General features: G+C 58.6%; 7 protein-coding genes across 7 annotated transcripts; 5 read left to right on the top strand and 2 right to left on the bottom strand.

Moving 5' to 3' along the window:
* The first annotated feature begins 595 nt into the window (after positions 1–595).
* B0H18DRAFT_1036795 (uncharacterized protein) lies at positions 596–2022 on the top strand. Its single transcript, XM_048030378.1, has 2 exons — positions 596–1498; positions 1564–2022. Exons 1-2 carry the CDS (start codon positions 989–991, stop codon positions 1933–1935), a joined length of 882 nt encoding a protein of 293 aa, XP_047887978.1. The 5' UTR covers positions 596–988; the 3' UTR covers positions 1936–2022.
* Positions 2023–5779: 3757 nt separating this feature from the next.
* Positions 5780–7346, bottom strand: B0H18DRAFT_1214889 (uncharacterized protein; the record flags this gene model as incomplete). Its single annotated transcript, XM_048036603.1, has 2 exons — positions 6192–7346; positions 5780–6133 (listed from the first exon to the last, which is right to left on the bottom strand). The coding sequence occupies exons 1-2, from the start codon at positions 7302–7304 to the stop codon at positions 5780–5782; spliced, it is 1467 nt and encodes a 488-aa protein (XP_047887977.1). The 5' UTR covers positions 7305–7346.
* Positions 7347–7678: 332 nt separating this feature from the next.
* Positions 7679–9790, bottom strand: B0H18DRAFT_1036788 (uncharacterized protein). Its single transcript, XM_048030377.1, has 3 exons — positions 9712–9790; positions 8512–9644; positions 7679–8451 (listed from the first exon to the last, which is right to left on the bottom strand). The coding sequence occupies exons 2-3, from the start codon at positions 9622–9624 to the stop codon at positions 8053–8055; spliced, it is 1512 nt and encodes a 503-aa protein (XP_047887976.1). The 5' UTR covers positions 9625–9644; positions 9712–9790; the 3' UTR covers positions 7679–8052.
* A 191-nt stretch (positions 9791–9981) lies between these two features.
* On the top strand, positions 9982–12726 carry B0H18DRAFT_1123953 (SecY protein; the record flags this gene model as incomplete). The annotated part of the gene is made up of 7 exons (XM_048034780.1): positions 9982–9991; positions 10042–10109; positions 10159–10438; positions 11477–12099; positions 12155–12370; positions 12428–12619; positions 12682–12726. 7 exons carry the CDS (start codon positions 9982–9984, stop codon positions 12724–12726), a joined length of 1434 nt encoding a protein of 477 aa, XP_047887975.1.
* A 569-nt stretch (positions 12727–13295) lies between these two features.
* On the top strand, positions 13296–14672 carry B0H18DRAFT_1123952 (uncharacterized protein; the record flags this gene model as incomplete). The annotated part of the gene is made up of 4 exons (XM_048034779.1): positions 13296–13928; positions 13994–14224; positions 14272–14391; positions 14466–14672. The coding sequence occupies 4 exons, from the start codon at positions 13296–13298 to the stop codon at positions 14670–14672; spliced, it is 1191 nt and encodes a 396-aa protein (XP_047887974.1).
* A 1268-nt stretch (positions 14673–15940) lies between these two features.
* On the top strand, positions 15941–17027 carry B0H18DRAFT_56965 (uncharacterized protein). The gene has a single exon (XM_048038635.1). The coding sequence runs from the start codon at positions 16128–16130 to the stop codon at positions 16914–16916; it is 789 nt and encodes a 262-aa protein (XP_047887973.1). The 5' UTR covers positions 15941–16127; the 3' UTR covers positions 16917–17027.
* On the top strand, positions 16982–17481 carry B0H18DRAFT_958624 (uncharacterized protein; the record flags this gene model as incomplete). The annotated part of the gene is made up of 3 exons (XM_048042713.1): positions 16982–17148; positions 17171–17267; positions 17335–17481. 3 exons carry the CDS (start codon positions 16982–16984, stop codon positions 17479–17481), a joined length of 411 nt encoding a protein of 136 aa, XP_047887972.1.
* Between the last annotated feature and the right edge of the window lie 32 nt (positions 17482–17513).

Genomic DNA, 17513 nt, shown 5'->3' with positions numbered 1-17513 from the left:
ACTAGCTTGTTTGTTAGTATGTTATGCTTATCTTCCTACTTACTCGTCCTTACTACTCGGAGTCCTTAACTGTGGCGTGACTCTAGTAATCAGTATATTGCATAGTAATGAGTCGGTACAAAACAGTTGTAATGTACATAAGTATCCGTATAAACGCAGTCTACTATTCGCGCTGTAACGGGGCGCGACGCGACTTAGAGACGTTCGGGGCGATCGCGCCACAGCCGCCACAGCGGGGCTTGAAATGCCCTGCAAACCCGCTGGGATATTAACCCCAAGTGTTTCGAACTGGCGGTGTACCTCGTCCATCATAGCTGCACTCTGCTATCTTTTCTAGGGATCGCTGTGTCTGTTCTGATCACGAGGCGCAGCTCATTCTCGACGATAGAATGCAATCCCACCGTGACGCATCGGGGTTACAGTTGAACGAAGACGTATGGACCATCATCCTATCGTTCGTCCAGCTGGACGATGCTCGCAGTCTTTCCCTCACATCTAGAGCTATCCACTCCATTTCCAGGCGTATCGTCCTGTCGCGTGCTGAGACGACTCGACCGGGTCAACTGGACAAGGTATGCTCCTACATGCTACTAGGCAACCCTTGTCATCGCGCCTGCTGGCTACGTGAACTGCACATACACGAGTGTGCCTTGCAGATTCCGAATAACTCTTCGTGGGAGATGGAGCGGCGTGTACATAGGTCGCTCATTGCCCAGCTGCCGAGTCTCCTCGCTGCAGCACAGGACCTCCGCGTCCTAGCCCTCCCTTTCATGGAATTGTTGCTCGCACTAGAACCACGTCTCGGCGACGCCCTCGTCGCATTGGAGAGCCTCAAATCCGTCAACCTCGAATACATCGGGTCTCGCACTATGGAAGTGGCAAGAAGACTGAAGAGTTGTCCGTCAGAAGTCGTCCTCTCATTCATGCCAGAGCCGGACTTCGTCACTCTCAGTCATCTTCCTTTGCTCCGGAACGCGCGCACGGTAGAATGGTTGGACCTCCGTTTGGGTCTCTCGGACTTCAAGCTTCAGCTCGGCGACCTCGGCCAACATCCAACTGTGCGCGAGGTCTGCCTCTACCGTTGCGGCGCGCCTCCGATACCCACCTCTTTCCCAACATCGAAAAACTTCACTTTCACGACGAACATAATCCTCGCGACTTTACTCCGCAGAAGTGGGCGTGGCCGGTGTCCATGCCGCTGGTCAATCTTACGGCTTCACTCGACCAGCTCCAGTGCTTCGCAGGTGTGTCCGTCCGTCGTCTGTACCTTCATTGGCAACGCGCGTGCAAGGTCGTTGGCTTATCGAGCGCTCTTCTGTCCATCCGACCCCTTCTCTTGTCCGTCCAGCTCAGTCAATTTGACAAACTAGAGGGCCTGAGCGTTTGGGCAGGTCTACTCTGTGATATCGTTGGTCCGGTAGGGCGTCTGCGCCATCTGGAGGTCACTTTTCAGTGCAACACTAGCAAAAGGGGACGCTTGATGCCCTGCACATGGATGGTGCGTCCGCCGAGAGCGTGTACGTACCGTACCGCCCGCTCTCGCTGACCGTTCTTTCCTGCCAGGAGTGGCTCCTTCCGGTGATCGCGCAGTCTAGCCTCGTCGGCGTGAGGCTCGGTTTCGCCGTCGGCAGTACGACGACGTCCGAGCTGGACGAAATGCAGAAGAGCGCACCGGATATCGCTCGACAGGTCGCGGCTCGTGTTGCGTCGCTCCAATACGTGTGCGTCGCCATGGGTCCGCGCTCGTACGATCCGCGTCAGTACCATAGACGGGTCCTCGAGGGATGTACGTGGTGGCGAGTGCGCGGCGACGCGGGCCAGAGGTGCGTGGAGAGCATGTCGAACGAGTCGGGTGAGCGGGTGGAGAGCTACATGCGCTCTGCGGACTTCGAGCGGAAGTTATCGTTGGATGGGTTCATTCTCCCCGGTACGTAGTGCGGCATTGGAGAGAAGGCGGCGGCGGAGGCGGGCGGGCAGTTGGAGAGCGTGGCGGAGCATCCGAAGGAGGCTGCGAAGGAGGGCGTGCAGAAGGTGCGTGGGTTTGGAGAGGTGATTGGGCGGAAGACGGAGGAAGAGGGCGGGAGGGACGGGCGGCGCGACCACGATCTCAAGTATGTGAGCTGTTACGTCCCATCTGAGCGTGCCGTGCAGGCGTGTCATTGACTTAATGTTTTCATTGTCATGCTACTCTCCAGGCGCGACAGGTGCTCGGCGCGTGAGACGACGGTGTACCGAGCCACCGAGCTACTGAACGGATGGTTACGAGAGACAGAACAACATGCGCCGCCGCGTTCTCGCCGTGTGAGACGCAATGGTGGTACTTAGACCGTACGTAGTCACTTAGAATGTGGTTCAATCGACTTCGCTTCGCCGACTGGATGACTGCAGTAGTCGGTGCTGGCGACCTTATAGAAGCAGCTTGTCTGGGTGCTCGAGTACAAAATACGAGTATGTTAGATATTCTGCAAGTGTTATGGACCAACAAGACGATCAAGGGGTTGGGCGTCCGAGAATTAGCAGATGCGTGTCGACCTTGCACCTTTGAGACGCGGAGGAACATGGATTGTATTGCCACGTAGTAGTCTCGAGGCAGCGTAATTGTGTACGACAGTCCTACAATATTGGCGTAGATACATAGCCGGCAAAAGGTTGAGACAGAGACGCGTCTGTGGCGTGACCCGGACGCGTTCACAGCGGAGACGCGCAGCTTTGTCCACCACCACCACCATCGTTCATCGCATACCGCGCCCTCGCGCGTAAAAACGTTTCTACTGACTCCCTATGTCTCAGTGAGCCAGGAAACAAAAGCAGACATGAAGCGAGTGCTCGAACTGGCCCGCGACGACGAGCGCGACACGAACGTCTTCCCCTGCAAACGGCTTCGGCAGCTCCAGTCCGCCCTCGGCCAGCGGTACGAGAAGCGGTTCGTCCCTTCGTACCCCTTCGACGCTGCCCTCGAAAGTGACACCGATGCGCACGACCTCCCGCATCCGGACATCGTGCACGCGAGCCCTGGAGACACAAAGGCCGGCCTCGGATGGGCGACTGACGTGGCAGTGGGAGACGTAGGGACTTCGAGGTGCGTCGCTATTTTCTTGGACGCGCTGGTGGTGCTGTGCTAACGAATGGACGCGTATGATAGCTTCACACCGTTCCCTTTCATGCGGACGGCTACGAGCCGCCTGCTCCCCGCGCGCTGGGAGGACTCAGACGCAGAGAGCGACCTCGACTCTGAACCCGAGCATGGCGGCGATGCCGACATGGATCCCGAGTCGTCTCCGTCTTCCTCACCACCACCCGCGACTCCTCCGACACACGCAGGCCAGTTTGGCTTCACTTTCTCGCGCAAGCACGGCCGGGGATATACCGTACCCAGAAGGCGGGCTGCTGTCAGCGTACCAGTGGTCAGCTGCGCGCACCCCGTGCTCTGTTGTGCCATGTGCGGAATTAGGGTGGTGAGGGTGATGTGCGAGATCGGGATACAGGCGGAAGAGGTCGAGAACGAGGTGAGCCTGACTGTCTGCGCGAGGACGGCGAAGTCTTTAGGCCCTTTCCGTCAGAGTTATGCTCACGATGTCCAAGACTAGTAGCACGCAGCTCTCGAGTGCAATGAGCACGCATGTCCCTTCTTCCCATCCTTCTCCGCCGCCCGTCATGGTGTCTTCGGCCGTGGACGACGACGTCGACATGGATCTAGAGGAAGATGAGTCCATGGACTTGACCACGAGACCGCCCTCTCCGTGGATAGTGCAAAGTTGTAATCCACCACCGAGTAACTCCGCCACTCTCGCTTGCAAAGCGTCGAGGTCGACAAGCGCGGAACCAGCATCTGTGCTCCCAGCGGGACCGCGTCTCAAAGAACGAACAGATACGCAACCCGTAAGCTCCTCGCCGACGGCACCGGACAGAGGCAAAAGTGGGGCTATGCGCTTGCCCGCGTCGCAGGCGGCGGGTGCATCTACACAGGGCATCCGAGGCTCTTTCTTTCCGTGCGATCAGGAAAGACATCCCGGTCTACCCTCCCCCTCGCTCGACTCTGTTTTGGGCCGCCCGGTCCCTAAAGGACCTCGGGCGTTGACTTCGTTACAGACGGCCTCTCCGCGCTCATCAGAAACGCCTCTGCGCTCAGCCTCTGCAGCCGCAAGAAAGGGTGAAGCCCTGGACTCAGCGCAAACTACTTCACAAGCCCCCGTCCTTGGGACTCTGACGGCTTGCCCATCACCTCCTTCAGGTGTTCGCGCCAGTACGGGCTCGTCCTTTAAACCAGTTACCTCCGCTCACTCGGGTTCTTTGAAAACTTACCATACTGGTCCCGCTAAGATAGACGTGGTCGGGCCCCCACAACCCAAGAGCGAACCGCCGCCGCTTCCGCCCGGCGATACGATACCGAATGGCGTGACTTGCGGTGCGCATCCACCAGAGCCGGCTGCTCCACCGCCTCCTCTCCCGTCGCAGGCCCCTCCAGCGAAGCAGGCTTGGCATGTACCTCTAGCTAGTGCGTCGTACAGTCCACGGCCAGCGGCATCACAGCCCAGTGAACCCGTTCTGCCTCCGCCGCCCCTTCCAGCGCAGCCACCGAAGACAGTGATCGGTTCTTCAAGTGCGGTGTCGCATAGCTATTCGCCGTGGCAGGGTGTACCCCCGGGAGGCGATATCTCGGTGACGCGCAAGTTTCGTAGCCCGGGGCTTGGGACAGGAGCTATTGCGCATACAGTGTCGGGCTTCAGTGCGACGCACGGTCGCATGAGCGCCAGCCCACCGGAGCCGTCGCATCCACCGCCGCCGCTGCCTATCCTACCGCCTCCGCCGGAAACGTCTCTGTTACCGCCCTCGAGCGTGGGAGTGGCCGGCCCAAGCTCACGCTTGACGCCGCAGGGCGCTGCGCTCACTGACGAGGAGCTCCAGAAGGACCGCATGAGGGCAGAGAGACGGAGGCGCAAGCGGGAGCGGGAGCGGGAGAAGAAGAGGGAGTTCAAGAAGGAGGCGGCGAAGCAGGGGATCAAGCTGCCGCCGCCGAAGGTGAGTCTCCCGCTCCGGCGGGAGGGCAACGACTTCCAGTGCCCGATCGACTGTCGGTGGTTCAGCATGGTGGGGTTCCTCGGCCATTTGTGAGTATCTGTGTTCTGCGTCTGGGCCTGCAATGTCGTGACCACGGCTGCTTTGTTTTACAGCGATATGAAGCACGAGGGACGGAGTAATATGACGAGGCGAGTGAAGGACGAGCTGGTGAAGAAGGCGGACGTCGGCGAGTTCTGGAGGCAGTTCTGGACGCATTGCGACCTGCGTCCGGAAGAATGTACGTCGGGTATCTTCTTTTCCTTGCGCGTGTGCTGACCGATCGGACGTTTCCTCCCTAGGCCACCCGCACTACGTGCGAATCGACTATGAGAGTGTACACAGCACGTCGGAGGACATGGAGGACGGCGAGATCGTAGAAGCTCAGAAGAGCGGTAGTCCGTCGGGGACGAAGGTTTCGTGATGGTCAAGCAGCGTGGCGCGATGCGAGGTAGCGGTGATCTCTCAAGTAGCATATATTTCGCGGTGAGCGTGTGTTGCCCACTATAATTGGATGCTTGGTTGTTTTCGGAGCAGCATGTGTATTCTGCGCAGCTATGACTTTGCTACGCTGGCGCGGGATTGATGTGATGTTCACCGGTCGTTGTGAGTCGTGATATATGTGCGTTGTCGATATCCTCGGGTGGTACACGCACGTAAACAGAGCCATTCTATGGAAATACACTAGAAGACTGCGAAACGCGCGGATCCGGATCGTTGTACCCTACGCACCGGTGAAAACGAACCCGTCCAACGATAACTTCTGCTCAAAGGCCGCAGAGCGCATGTAGCGCTCCACCTGCTCACCCGCCTCGTTTGACATGCTCTCCACGCATCGCTGGCTCGCATTTTCCCCACGTACGCGCCACCAAGTGCATGTCTCGCGCACGTTGGCCCGGGGCCACCCGGGCTTGATGCCAGTGCATATGAACTGGGCCAAAGGCACATTTTCAGCAACTCGTCGAGCGGTATTTTGCATACTCCGCTGCCAGCTGGATGGCTCTGGTGTCTTGCCGACTTTGAAGTTGAGTCGCATACATAGGAGGCTGGACTGGGTGACGGCTGGGAGGAGCCAGTCCTATCAGGGGAGACAGTCAGTGTGAGCGTGCGAGATCATTCCCTGCATTCAGACGCACCATCCATAAGGATTGGTCATCCTCAGGCTGTCTGCAATCGAACGTAAGTTCGAGGCACCGTAGGCGCCCCACACTGGGGCGAAGGATCATTCGGAAGAAATCGATCCACCTCAGGTTGCTGGGGCTGTGCGGGTGGTCCTTGTAGGAGAAGTCGAATGATAGACAAACGGGTCTTGCAAACTGCAAGGCGTCGGCGAGTCGACCAACGATCGGATTGGAGGAATCGTGGGTACGATGCAGGAGGAGTCGACGAATTGGCGCTCTTGTGAAATGGATCAGATCCTCGAACGAAATGGCTACATCCGCCAGAGGGACAGATGCCGGCCACATCCAATTACGGAGAGAGAATTCGAGGGGTTGACATATGCCAAGCATTTCCAGTCTCTGCAAGTTGGGAAATACGTAGAACAACGGACATGCCTCACAATCGGATAGGTGGACCTCGCGTACGGTAGGAAGCTGTCCGAGCTGTCCGAGCACAAGCTGGATGAACGGATCCTGGCCTAGTATTTCGGACATCTGGGGTTTATAACCCTTTAGATGCAGTGTGTGCGCACTGCGGAACAAGGCGAGATGGCTCAGTGCAACGAGGTTCTTGACGACCGAGGTGTCGAAACCGAACGCGAGCGTTACTGTCCTTGGTCGGCTCTGCATCCGCGAGGCTACGTCGAGCGTACGAGATTCCACGTGTGTGAGTGTGACAATTTGCAGGCCTTCTAGCGATACGAGAGCGTCGCCGATGCGTGGTTCCACTTCGAGCAAACGGTCCACGAGGGGGAGAACTAGCACGCGGAGGTTGCGTGTCTCAGCAAGGAGACCTGCCAACTGTTCGAACAATAGCTTGGGCAGCGCTAAGGCCCTTGCTAGGGCTTCATAGTGTATGTGGAGTTCACGAAGCCAGGAGGCACGAGAACGAGGATCGCCTGACATAAATGCGCAGATTTTCGCGAGATGGCCTGATCGAGACGTCTCAACATGCGACAGGACGATACACCTGGCGATGGGATGGATAGCTCGAGATGTGAGGGAAAGACTGCGAGCGTCGTCCAGCTGGACGAGCGATAGGATGATGGACCATACGTCTTCGTTCAACCGCGATGCCTGAGATTGCATTCTGTTATCAATAATAAGCTGCGAGCGATTAGTACAGACGCGAGGCAGCAGAACGCAGCTACGACTGACGTGCACAGCGACAATCCCGTGGTCGTCGTGGATGTGTAGTACCTTGTGTAACGTACCAGTCGCGTGATAGTCGTGCACTACTATGGCAGCAGTGGCTGAGCCACCGGGATTCGCAACGACCGTCGATCACGAGTGAGATCGTGACTTGCGCATTCAATTTCGAGACATCATGATGCATGTGAGCACAAGTCGTCAATGTAGACCGTCTCGCGATTTCAACAGGATCATGGGTCGGCTGCTCCGAGTCGTCGCTCGACTGGGGGCTTGGACTTTTCAACACGACTCGCATCAGTAGTGTTCAGTATCCGGGCAAGTGTGTCGGCGATGACTAGGACTGCTCCAGACATGAACTGGATTGAAGTACACTACGCACGGTTTAAGTACCATGAATTAACGATGCGCGTCGTCTGTCTCTCAACTCTCGAGACACCCACCAACGCACTGTCTTGCTACCTTCCGACAGCGCACAAGTGAGTCGCATTGCATCTCAATCACCTAGTTCAACTGATATACGCCTCCAAGCCTCACGATGCCAGTTCTCCGCGCCGTGTACCTCCCACGCGATTGCGCGGCTCGACAGGTTTCCAAGCCTCGCTCGCGCCAAGTAACACTGCGTTGGCGCTGTCTTCATGTCGCTCAGCGAGTAGGGTGCGTCACGAGATGGCTAAACACATACCATCTAGGACTCAGCCAAGACGAACCGATCGAGGGTCAACGTCTCCTCAAACTCGGCCGAGCGCATGTAGCGATCGACCAGCGCCCCAGCCTCGTCCGAGATCCGCTCCACGCGTCGCTCGCCCGTGTCTGTGGACGTGGATATCCGCCACCAGGTGCACTCCCCGAGGACACGAATAAGGAGACCAGACTCGGAGGGCGCGTCGGGGTGTCTGTACCCGGCGACGATGCAGATGTACTGGAGCGAGGGGACGGAGTCTACGAGCATGCGGCGAGCCGCGTCCACCTCCTGCTGGGCACGGTGCGGTAGCTCAGGGGCGCCGGAGCGGGGTGCGCGGTTGAAGTTGAAGTGCAGTTTGACGCAGACGAGAGCGGACGGCACGAGGAAAGGAAGGAGCCACTTCTAGGATCACGGTCAGCGTGGGAGAGCGAGGCGAGAGTGAAGTAGAATAAGTAGACGCACCACGAACGGCAGAGGCCTCTCTGCACGCCGGAAAGACAGTGCCTCGAGCTCGAGGCATCGCAGCCTCCCTTCGGGGCCCAGGTTCGCTGTCAAGAACGATGCCCAGTGTTTCAGCGAGGCGGGCTCTCGAGGGCGACGCACACCAGAGCCGACGGACAGGCAGACGGGTCTCATCGCACGCAGGGGGCCGAATCCATCTCGCCGTGTCCCCGTGTTAACGTCCAGCCGATCCTGGATGTGCAACGAGCGGACGGTCGCGTTCGTGAAACCTTTGAGCGCTGCCACTGTCGCGTTGACCTCGACCAGAGGCACGTTCTGCGGCCACGCCCATTGTTCCCAGAACGGGACGTTGATGTCCGTCAAATACAGCGACTGCATGCTGGGGAAGAGGCGGTGCAAGGGGAGGACGCTGCCCCCGCTGCCGAGGCGGACTTTGCGCACGCTCGGATGGCTGCCAAGATCCATGCGAGAGCGGTACAGACGGCCGTCGAGGGGCCCGAGGCAATCAATGTGCACGGTGTGTGCGTTGTCGAGCAGAGGCAGATTGCTCAGCGAGGCGATGTCCCGGCAGTCCGGTGTCCAGTAGAAGAACGGCCTCACGAACTCGAGGGTCACGTCCGAGGGACGACTTGCCATCTTTCTGGCGAGCTCCAGTGTGGGGCGAGACATGCCGCCTAGCTTGAGGGTGTGGAGACACCTCAAGGAGATGAGAGCGCGGCCGAAGCGTGGCTCGACTTGGAGGGACCTGTCCATGTCGCAGAGAGACAGAATACGGAGGTTCGGCGCCGCCTCGAGTAGGTTGGCGAGGGAGGTGTGCACCGGCAACGGCTCAGGCTCCTCTGTGACGCGCGAGCAGTATTTCGCGGGGATGGAGACGCAGAGCTCGTGCAACCACCAGGCGCGATTGCGGGGGTCGGCGAGCTTGTACGAGCATATTGTCTGTACTTGAGAAAATGTGGATGGCTCCGCGCGAGACAGGACGGCGCGTCGAGAGAGCGGATATATATCGCGACACGTAAGGGACAGACTGCGCGCGTCGTCGAGTTGGGTGAAAGAGAGGATGGCAGACCATACGAGATCGTTCCATTTGTACTGTTGAATGGGATAAGCCATGGAGTTGCAAGTCGTTCCAGCTAATGAAACAGATAGAAAGATTAGTGCGTGTACCGCGAGCACGGCAGTTCAGAGTAAAGTACATACGTAGGGTGGCAAGAACTAGTGTCCCCAGGCAGACGTAGACAATTCCTTCAACCTTCGTGCCTCAGGATATCCTTGTCTGACGCGAGAACGAGAGGCCAGGAAGGTAGTACCTCGGGCAGCCTCGGGGTTACCTCTCTGGGAAGGTGTTATGGCATATTTGTGTGCCAGGTCAGTGGGACGGTGGCTACGTGTGGGCGCCTGTGAGCCAACGCATACAACTCTCTGACCTCCGCCGCTCGTTTGAGTTGGTTCCCCTTCACTCTTCCAGCCATGAGCGGTTGTAAGTCTCCCAGAAATACTCACCTTCCTCGAATGCTGACCCGCCGATAGTTCGGTTCCTCAACCTCGTCCGGCCATTCCTCCCTATTCTTCCAGAGGTCTCGTCGCCCGACCGCAAGGTGCGCCCGCATCCTCAGCCTGGAGAACTGACGATGCGACCACCCGCAGGTCCCCTTCAACCAAAAAGTACTATGGACGGCCGTCACGCTCCTCATCTTCTTGGTCTGCTCCCAGGTCCCCCTCTACGGCATCATGTCGTCCGACTCCGCTGACCCCCTCTACTGGATGCGTGTCATCCTCGCCTCCAACCGCGGCACCCTCATGGAGCTCGGTATCACCCCCATCGTCACCTCCGGGATGATCATGCAGCTCCTCGCAGGCGCAAACCTCATCGACGTCGACTTTTCCCTCAAGGACGATCGCGCGCTGTTCAGCGGCGCCCAAAAGTGTGAGTCTTGACTTTGTCTCGGCGGTTTGGGAGGGCGAGAGGTGGTGAGGAGGCACACACAACCTGGCATTTTCTGTCCTAGGACTCCCGGAGATGCTTGAGCCTCGAATGCCAGGTTCGGGCTTTCATCCGCGATGAAATCAGGCCTCTGCGCATGCTGTGATTCGTTGTTCGGACTTGAGATCAAGCATGGATTCGGCGGGCATCCCCGTCGGGATGGAGGGATGAAGCCTTACACTGCACCACTTGTGTCGGTCTGAGGGTGCGTGGGCAGCTGCGGCTTCAGACGTGTGGCTAGGTCTCTCAGAGACAGGTCATAGCACGCTGCGAAGTCATTTGCCGGGCACGACCAGAGCATCTAGTAGCCTGCCTACTGGCACTGGCGTGGACTCGCAGTCTTCGGACGGACGCGCATCACACTGCCTGTAGTCCCGCTGCAGGAGGACAGTACCACAGTGGATGTGGATGACCTACCCGGTTCTGCCATTCGGCCAGCCGACGATTGTAGGGAAAGGATTTACAGCTAAGTCCATATCGTTGGGCTCCGCGCCTCTCAAACACACATCGGCGGAGTCCAGCGGGTTTGATATGGGATCGTGCTGGACGCAGCGGACTTCGACGGCTAGGCTGAGCCAGGCCGCCGCGACTGTGGCTACGGTGGCCCAGATTGAGCGGCACAGTGCCCGGATTGTTGAATACCAACTTGCGACGACCTCCACTCCTATACGCGCTTTCGGGGCGGGGCCCAACGATATGGACCTAGCTGTAATGATATGCCGCTCCTATTACTAACGGCGAGAAAGTATGCGATGGACCCGGATGGTGGACTACACCACTCCGGCGCTTCGAGGCTTTGTGGAGAATTCATCTCTGCGTGTGCGGTCTTGCCACATGTCATCAGCTGGACAAGGACCTCATCTGTGCTGCATCGGGCCTTTCTAAACGCTCCCTTATTTTTTTGGATAATTCATTGGGCCTCTTCCGGCACAACGCGCTTTTCCTGTCTTCCGCTTCCACCTGCTCACGGGCTTTGCACAGTGTTCGCCCTGATCATTTCCCTCGGTCAAGCAACCGTCTACGTGCTCACCGGTCTCTACGGCCAACCCCATGACCTCGGCGCCGGCATCTGCCTCCTCCTCATTATCCAGCTGATCTCCGCCTCGCTCATCGTCATCCTCCTCGACGAGCTCCTCCAGAAGGGCTACGGGCTCGGCTCGGGCATCTCCCTGTTCATCGCGACCAACATCTGCGAGTCCATCGTCTGGAAGGCGTTCTCGCCGACGACGATCAACACCGGGCGCGGCCCCGAGTTCGAGGGCGCGGTCGTCTCGCTCTTCCACCTGCTCTTTACCTGGAACGACAAGGGCCGTGCGCTCCGTGAGGCGTTCTGGCGGGAGCGCCTGCCGAACATCATGAACCTCATCGCGACCGTGGTCGTCTTCGTGGTGGTCATCTACCTCCAGGGCTTCCGGATCGAGATCCCGGTGAAGAGCAACCGCTTCCGCGGCCAGCGCGGCTCGTACCCCGTCAAGCTGTTTTACACGAGCAACATGCCGATCATGCTGGAGAGTGCGCTCACGTCGAACGTGTTCATCGTCTCGCAGATGCTCGCCAGCCGCTTCCCGGACAACTTCCTCGTCAAGCTGCTCGGTATCTGGGAGGTGCGTGTGTCCGCTGTTTCACCTCTGACCGCGTCTGACGTACAAGCATCGGCAGCCGACGGAGGACTCGCACCAGCTCGCGGCCGTGTCGGGCATCGCGTACTACATGTCCCCGCCGCACACGCTCAAGGCGGCCTTCCTCGACCCGATCCACACGGCGGTCTATATCGGCTTCATCGTCACCGCCTGCGCGATCTTCTCCAAGACGTGGATCGAGGTCTCCGGCAGCGGCCCGCGCGACATCGCGAAGCAGCTCAAGGACCAGCAGATGGTGCGTTCCTCCTGTTCTCGTTCCGTTCGCCCAGCCTTCTGACTGACGACTGCGCAGGTGATGGCGGGCCACCGTGAGGGCTCGATGTACAAGGAGCTCAAGCGCGTCGTGCCCACCGCGGCCGCGCTCGGCGGCGCGATCCTCGGCCTCCTCTCCGTCGCGGCGGACCTCATGGGCGCCATCGGCAGCGGCACGGGTATCCTCATGGCCGTCACGATCATTTACAGCTACTGGGAGATCGGCATGCGGGTGCGTGCTTCTCTCCTCTCCCTCTCTTTGTGTATATCTGACGGTGTCCGTTCGCTGCGCAGGAGGCCGGCGGTCCGGAGATGGCAGCGCTGGGCGACCTGCTGTGAGCGGTGCGCGTTGGGCTGTCTGGCTGCAGAGGGACACGGACGAGCGGATCTGGGTCTGGCCCGTAAGAGTTATATGTTACTTCGGTGTCGGATTAATGCGAGACGACGGGCTGGGCACCGTGCGGTCGGCGGCGGTCGTGTAAAAGAGAAGTCGTCCTCGCTCCTGGTTTAGTTATTCAACGCTATGCTATCGCTCGAGGTGTCGTATGGACGCGTGGGCTCGGCGCTGGTCGTTGTTTCGTGCCAGGGTTCCTTGAGAGCGGTTTGTCTGCACAGGTCACTCGCGAGATGTTACTCGAACCTCTACATTTGGATCGCGAGATATTCTCCGTTGGCGACCTGTGTTCTCATGTCTTCTCGGACTTGACTCTGCACTTTTGCAAATGTACTACAGTGTACTACGCACTCGCAGCGTGATCGGTCATTCCGAATTCGGGTGGCTTAATGATAGTCACCGCTGCCGCCACTCCGTCCTCACGTCTCGCGACATATGTCCGCTCTCTCGATGCGTCGTCCTGTCTCGCGCGGAACCGTCCACATTTTCTCAAGTACAGACGGTGTGCTCCTACATGCTCGCCGACCCCCGCGATCGCGCTTGGTGGTTGCACGAGCTCTGCGTCTCCATCCCTGCGACAGACTACGAGCGTGCCGCAGAGGAGCCTGAACGTGAACCGTTGCAGGTGCACACCTTCCTGGCCAACCTACTCGAGGCAGCCCCGAACCTCCGTGTTCTGTCGCTCGGCGACATGGACAGGGCTCTCCAAGTCGAGCCGCGCTTCGGCCGCGCTCTCAGTTCTTTGGCGCACCTCCACACCATCAAGCTCGCCGGTGTGTCTCGTCCCACCTTGGAGTTCGCCAGAAAGATGACGAGTCGCCCCTCGGATGTGACCCTCGAGTTCGTGAGGCCCTTCTCCTCCTGGGTACCGAATTACCTGGATTTCATCTCGCTGAGCAACCTGCCTTTGTTCGACAAGGCATACGCCATGCAGATTGATTGCCTCGGGCCCCTCGCAGGTGATCTGTACCGCTCTGATATGCATCTTAGCAGCCATCCGAGCGTACGTATAGTCCGCCTTGGCAACGGGGGCAGTATCCTCCCCTTGCACCGGCTGTTCCCTAGTATGCAGTCGCTGTATTTGACGGACATCAATGACCCGTTATGGGACCAATGCGTGTGGCCGCAGCACATGCCTCTGGTCGAGGTCAATGCGACAGTGGCAGTGCTACGTGGCTTTACGAGCGCGTCCGTCCGCTGGCTGCACTCCAGGATCGGCAGGACGTTAACACGGGGACACGGCGAGATGGATTCGGCCCCCTGCGTGCGATGAGACCCGTCTACCTGTCCGTCGGCACTGGTGTGCGTCGGCCTCGAGAGCCCGCCTCGCTGAAACACTGGGCGTCGTTCTTGACAGTGAACCTGGGCCCCGAAGGGAGGCTGCGATGCCTCGAGCTCGAGGTGTTGTCTTTCCGGCGTGCGGAGAAGCCGCTGCCGTTCGTGGTGCATCTACTCATCCTTCACTCTCGCCTCGCTGACCACGATCATAGAAGTGGCTCATTCCCCTCCTCGCGCCGGCTGCTATCGTGTGCGTCAAAGTGCACTTCAACTTCGACCGCGCACCCCGCTTCGGCTCCCCGGGGTTGCCGCCCCAGGCGCAGCGGGACGAGGTGGACGCAGCCCGCTGCAGGCTGATCCATTTCGTCCCTTCGCTTCGATACATCTGCACCGTTGCCGGGTACAGGCCCATGACGCGTCTACCGAGTCTAGTCTCCGGATTCGTGTCCTCGGGGAGTGCACCTGGTGGCGGATAACCACGTCCGCAGACACAGGCGAGCGATGCGCGGAGTGGATCTCGGACGAGGCTGGGGCGCGGGTCGATCGCTACATGCGCTCGGCCGAGTTTGAGGAGACGTTAAGCCTGGATGGGTTCGTCTTGGCTGAGTCCTAGATGGTCTGTGCTTCACTGCCCTCTCATGTGTCCCGTACCGCGGTCTCGTCTCGTCGGTGAGCATCTTATAATATCAGAGACAGACGACGCGCCGTCGTCGCAATATCATATAAAGTGATGGAGCATACATGGTCATGTCGAGGGCTTCCGGATCGAAATCCCTGTGAAGAGCAACCGCTTCCGCGGTCAGCGTCGTATCCTGTCAAGCTGTTCTCCACCGATCATGTGCGATCCTCGGCCTCCTCTTCGTCGCGGCGGACCTCGCAAGAGTCGAATATGTTACTTCGGTGTCGGATTAATGCGAGACGACGACGGGCTGGGCTCGTGCGGTCGGCGGCTGTCGTGTAAAAGAGAAGTTGTCCTCGCTCCCGGTACTGGGCGCTGTTTCATGGGGTTCGTTGAGATCGCATTGTCCACTCAGCTTACCTTCGCGAGGCGTTCAGTGGTTTGAAGGAGTGCTGAATGTGGAGGGGGTATCATTTCCGGAACAGCCTCCCAGTGGGAGTCCCAGAGCTTGGTTGTTTGACGTGTCTGCGTGTGCGTGTGCAAAAGGATGGGGAAGGTAGTGCATTTTTGTGCGGATCCGTTGGCGGCGGTAGCGGTGTAGCGTAGCATAAGTACCGCCGTCGTTGGTCAACTTAGTTGCAGCTCAATTCTACCGGAATCACTCGAATCTCGGCCTGTGTTCACACGTCTTCTTGAACTTGAATCTGCATGCGCATTGCGCAAGTGATCTCTACCCTTAAGAGACGACAAACGTCTATTGTGCTCTCGCTCGCAGCGTGATCGCCGGTCGATCCGAATCGGTGTGGCTCAGCCACCGCCGCTACCTTACTTGTAAGTACTGCCACCACGCGGCCGATCCAGCACACAAGGTCCTATACAGCCACTCACGACGACCACTGGGTTGTCGCCACACACGTCAGTCGTACCTGCGTTCTGTTGTCCCGCCTCTGTACTAATCGCGCGTAGCATCAGAATGCAATCTCAGGCATCGCGGTTGAACCAAGACGTATGGTCCATCATCCTATCGCTCGTCCATCTGGACGACGCTCGCAGTCTTTCCCTCACGTCTCGACATATCCACCCCATCGCCAGATGCGTCATCCTGTCGCGTGCTGAGACGTCTCGACCAGGCCATTTCGCGAAGATCTGCGCCTTCATGCTAGGCAATCCTCGGTCTCGTGCCTCCTGGCTTCGTGAACTCCACATACACTATAGAGCCCTGAGAAATGAGCGCGTGGATGCGCGGCCCAAAAGCCTGTCCAAGCCGCTGTGTGAACAGTTGGCAGGTCTCCTTGGTTCGGCACGAAACCTTCGTGTCCTAGCTCTTACTCTCACGCATGATTTGCTCGAAGTGGAACCACGCATCGGCGACGCTCTCGTATCGTTGGAGGGCCTGAAGGTTATTCAACTCAAAACATACCATCTCGTGCACTCCATGTAGTAAGCCAGATGAAGAGCCGACCAACAACAGTGGTGCTCTCGTTTGACCTACGATCCTCGGTGCTTGGCAACCTCGTCGCTCTGAGCCACTTCGACTTATTCCGCGACGTGCACACCGTGGAGCTGAATAGCCATCCAGACTTGGATAGGGATTCATCTGCCCAGTTTCCCCTTGGGCAGCTTGGACAGCTGCCTGCTGTGCGTGAGGTCCGTCTGACTAGTCGCGAGGCATTGCCCGTGTTCCATGTCTTCCCCAACATGCATACACTGCGCGCGCATGCCTTCAAGTTCACTCCGCAAAAATGGATGTGGCCAGCATCTGTGCCCCTTCTGGACGTTACTGTCTCATTTCAGGAGCTGGTCCATTTCACGACGGCGCTGATTCGTCGACTCTACCTGTATTGCTATGCTTCATCTGATCATATCCTTGATCGACTCGCCAGCACCTTGCAATCTACAAGACCCATTTGTCTATCATGCACCTTTTTCCGCGACATGCAAAGCCCAGGCAGCCTCAGTAACTGGGCTGGTTTGTTCCAAACCGTCCTTTGCCCCCAGGGGCGCCTGCGGTACTTCGAAGTCACGTTTGATTGTACATGTGACAACCAGTGCCCATTGCTGTGGACGGTGCGTCCGAGTACAGTGAACCATCTCACCCGCTCACACAAGGATTCCCCTGTTAGGAATGGTTTCTCCCGGCCACCGGCCGGTCCAACCGCGACTCCAGCCTCCTATGTATGCGACTCAACTTCAGAGTCGACCGGGCGTCAGCAACTCTGCGATCCGAACGACCTTTGACCATGCATGATGCCGCTCAACGAGTGGCACAACATGTATCTTCGGTCCAGTTCATATGCATTACCATGGAGCCCACATCCTCTGCAGAACAGGAACTCAAGGAGTTCACTTGGTGGCGCGTGCATATGGATGCAGGCCAACGAAGCGTGGAGAGTATATCGAACGAGGCTGGCGAGCGGGTGGAGCAATACATGCGCTCTGCAGACTTCGAGCGGAAGCTATCATTGGACGGGTTCGTTCTCAGTGGTACGTAGGGTGGGATTACTGGAGAAGGCCGCGGCGGAGGCGGGCGGACAGCTGAAGGGCGTGGCGGAGCAGGCGAAGGAGGGTGCGACGGAGGGGGTGCAGAAGGTGCGTAGGAGTGCGTCGTGTAAGCGTGTCAATACCTTAACAATTTAACGGTCATGCTACTCTCCAGACGAGGTCCGGATGTGGGCGTACCATGCGCGGGTCGGACTCGGAGCGTATCTCGTGCGAGGCCGGCGCGCGCGTCGAGGAGTATCTGCACTCGGCGGACTTCGAGAGGTCGCTGAGTCTGGATGGGCTTCGGTTGGACGATGAGTAGGGTTGGCGGCATGTGGTGCGCCTGTCCGTCTC

The sequence above is a fragment of the Fomitopsis serialis genome (genome assembly GCF_022376445.1).
Source record: "Fomitopsis serialis strain Sig1Antser10 chromosome Unknown B0H18scaffold_110, whole genome shotgun sequence".
NCBI classification, from domain to species: Eukaryota; Fungi; Basidiomycota; class Agaricomycetes; order Polyporales; family Fomitopsidaceae; genus Fomitopsis; species Fomitopsis serialis.
Note: the sequence above shows the minus strand (reverse complement) of the source record. Positions and strands in the feature narration are given on the sequence as shown.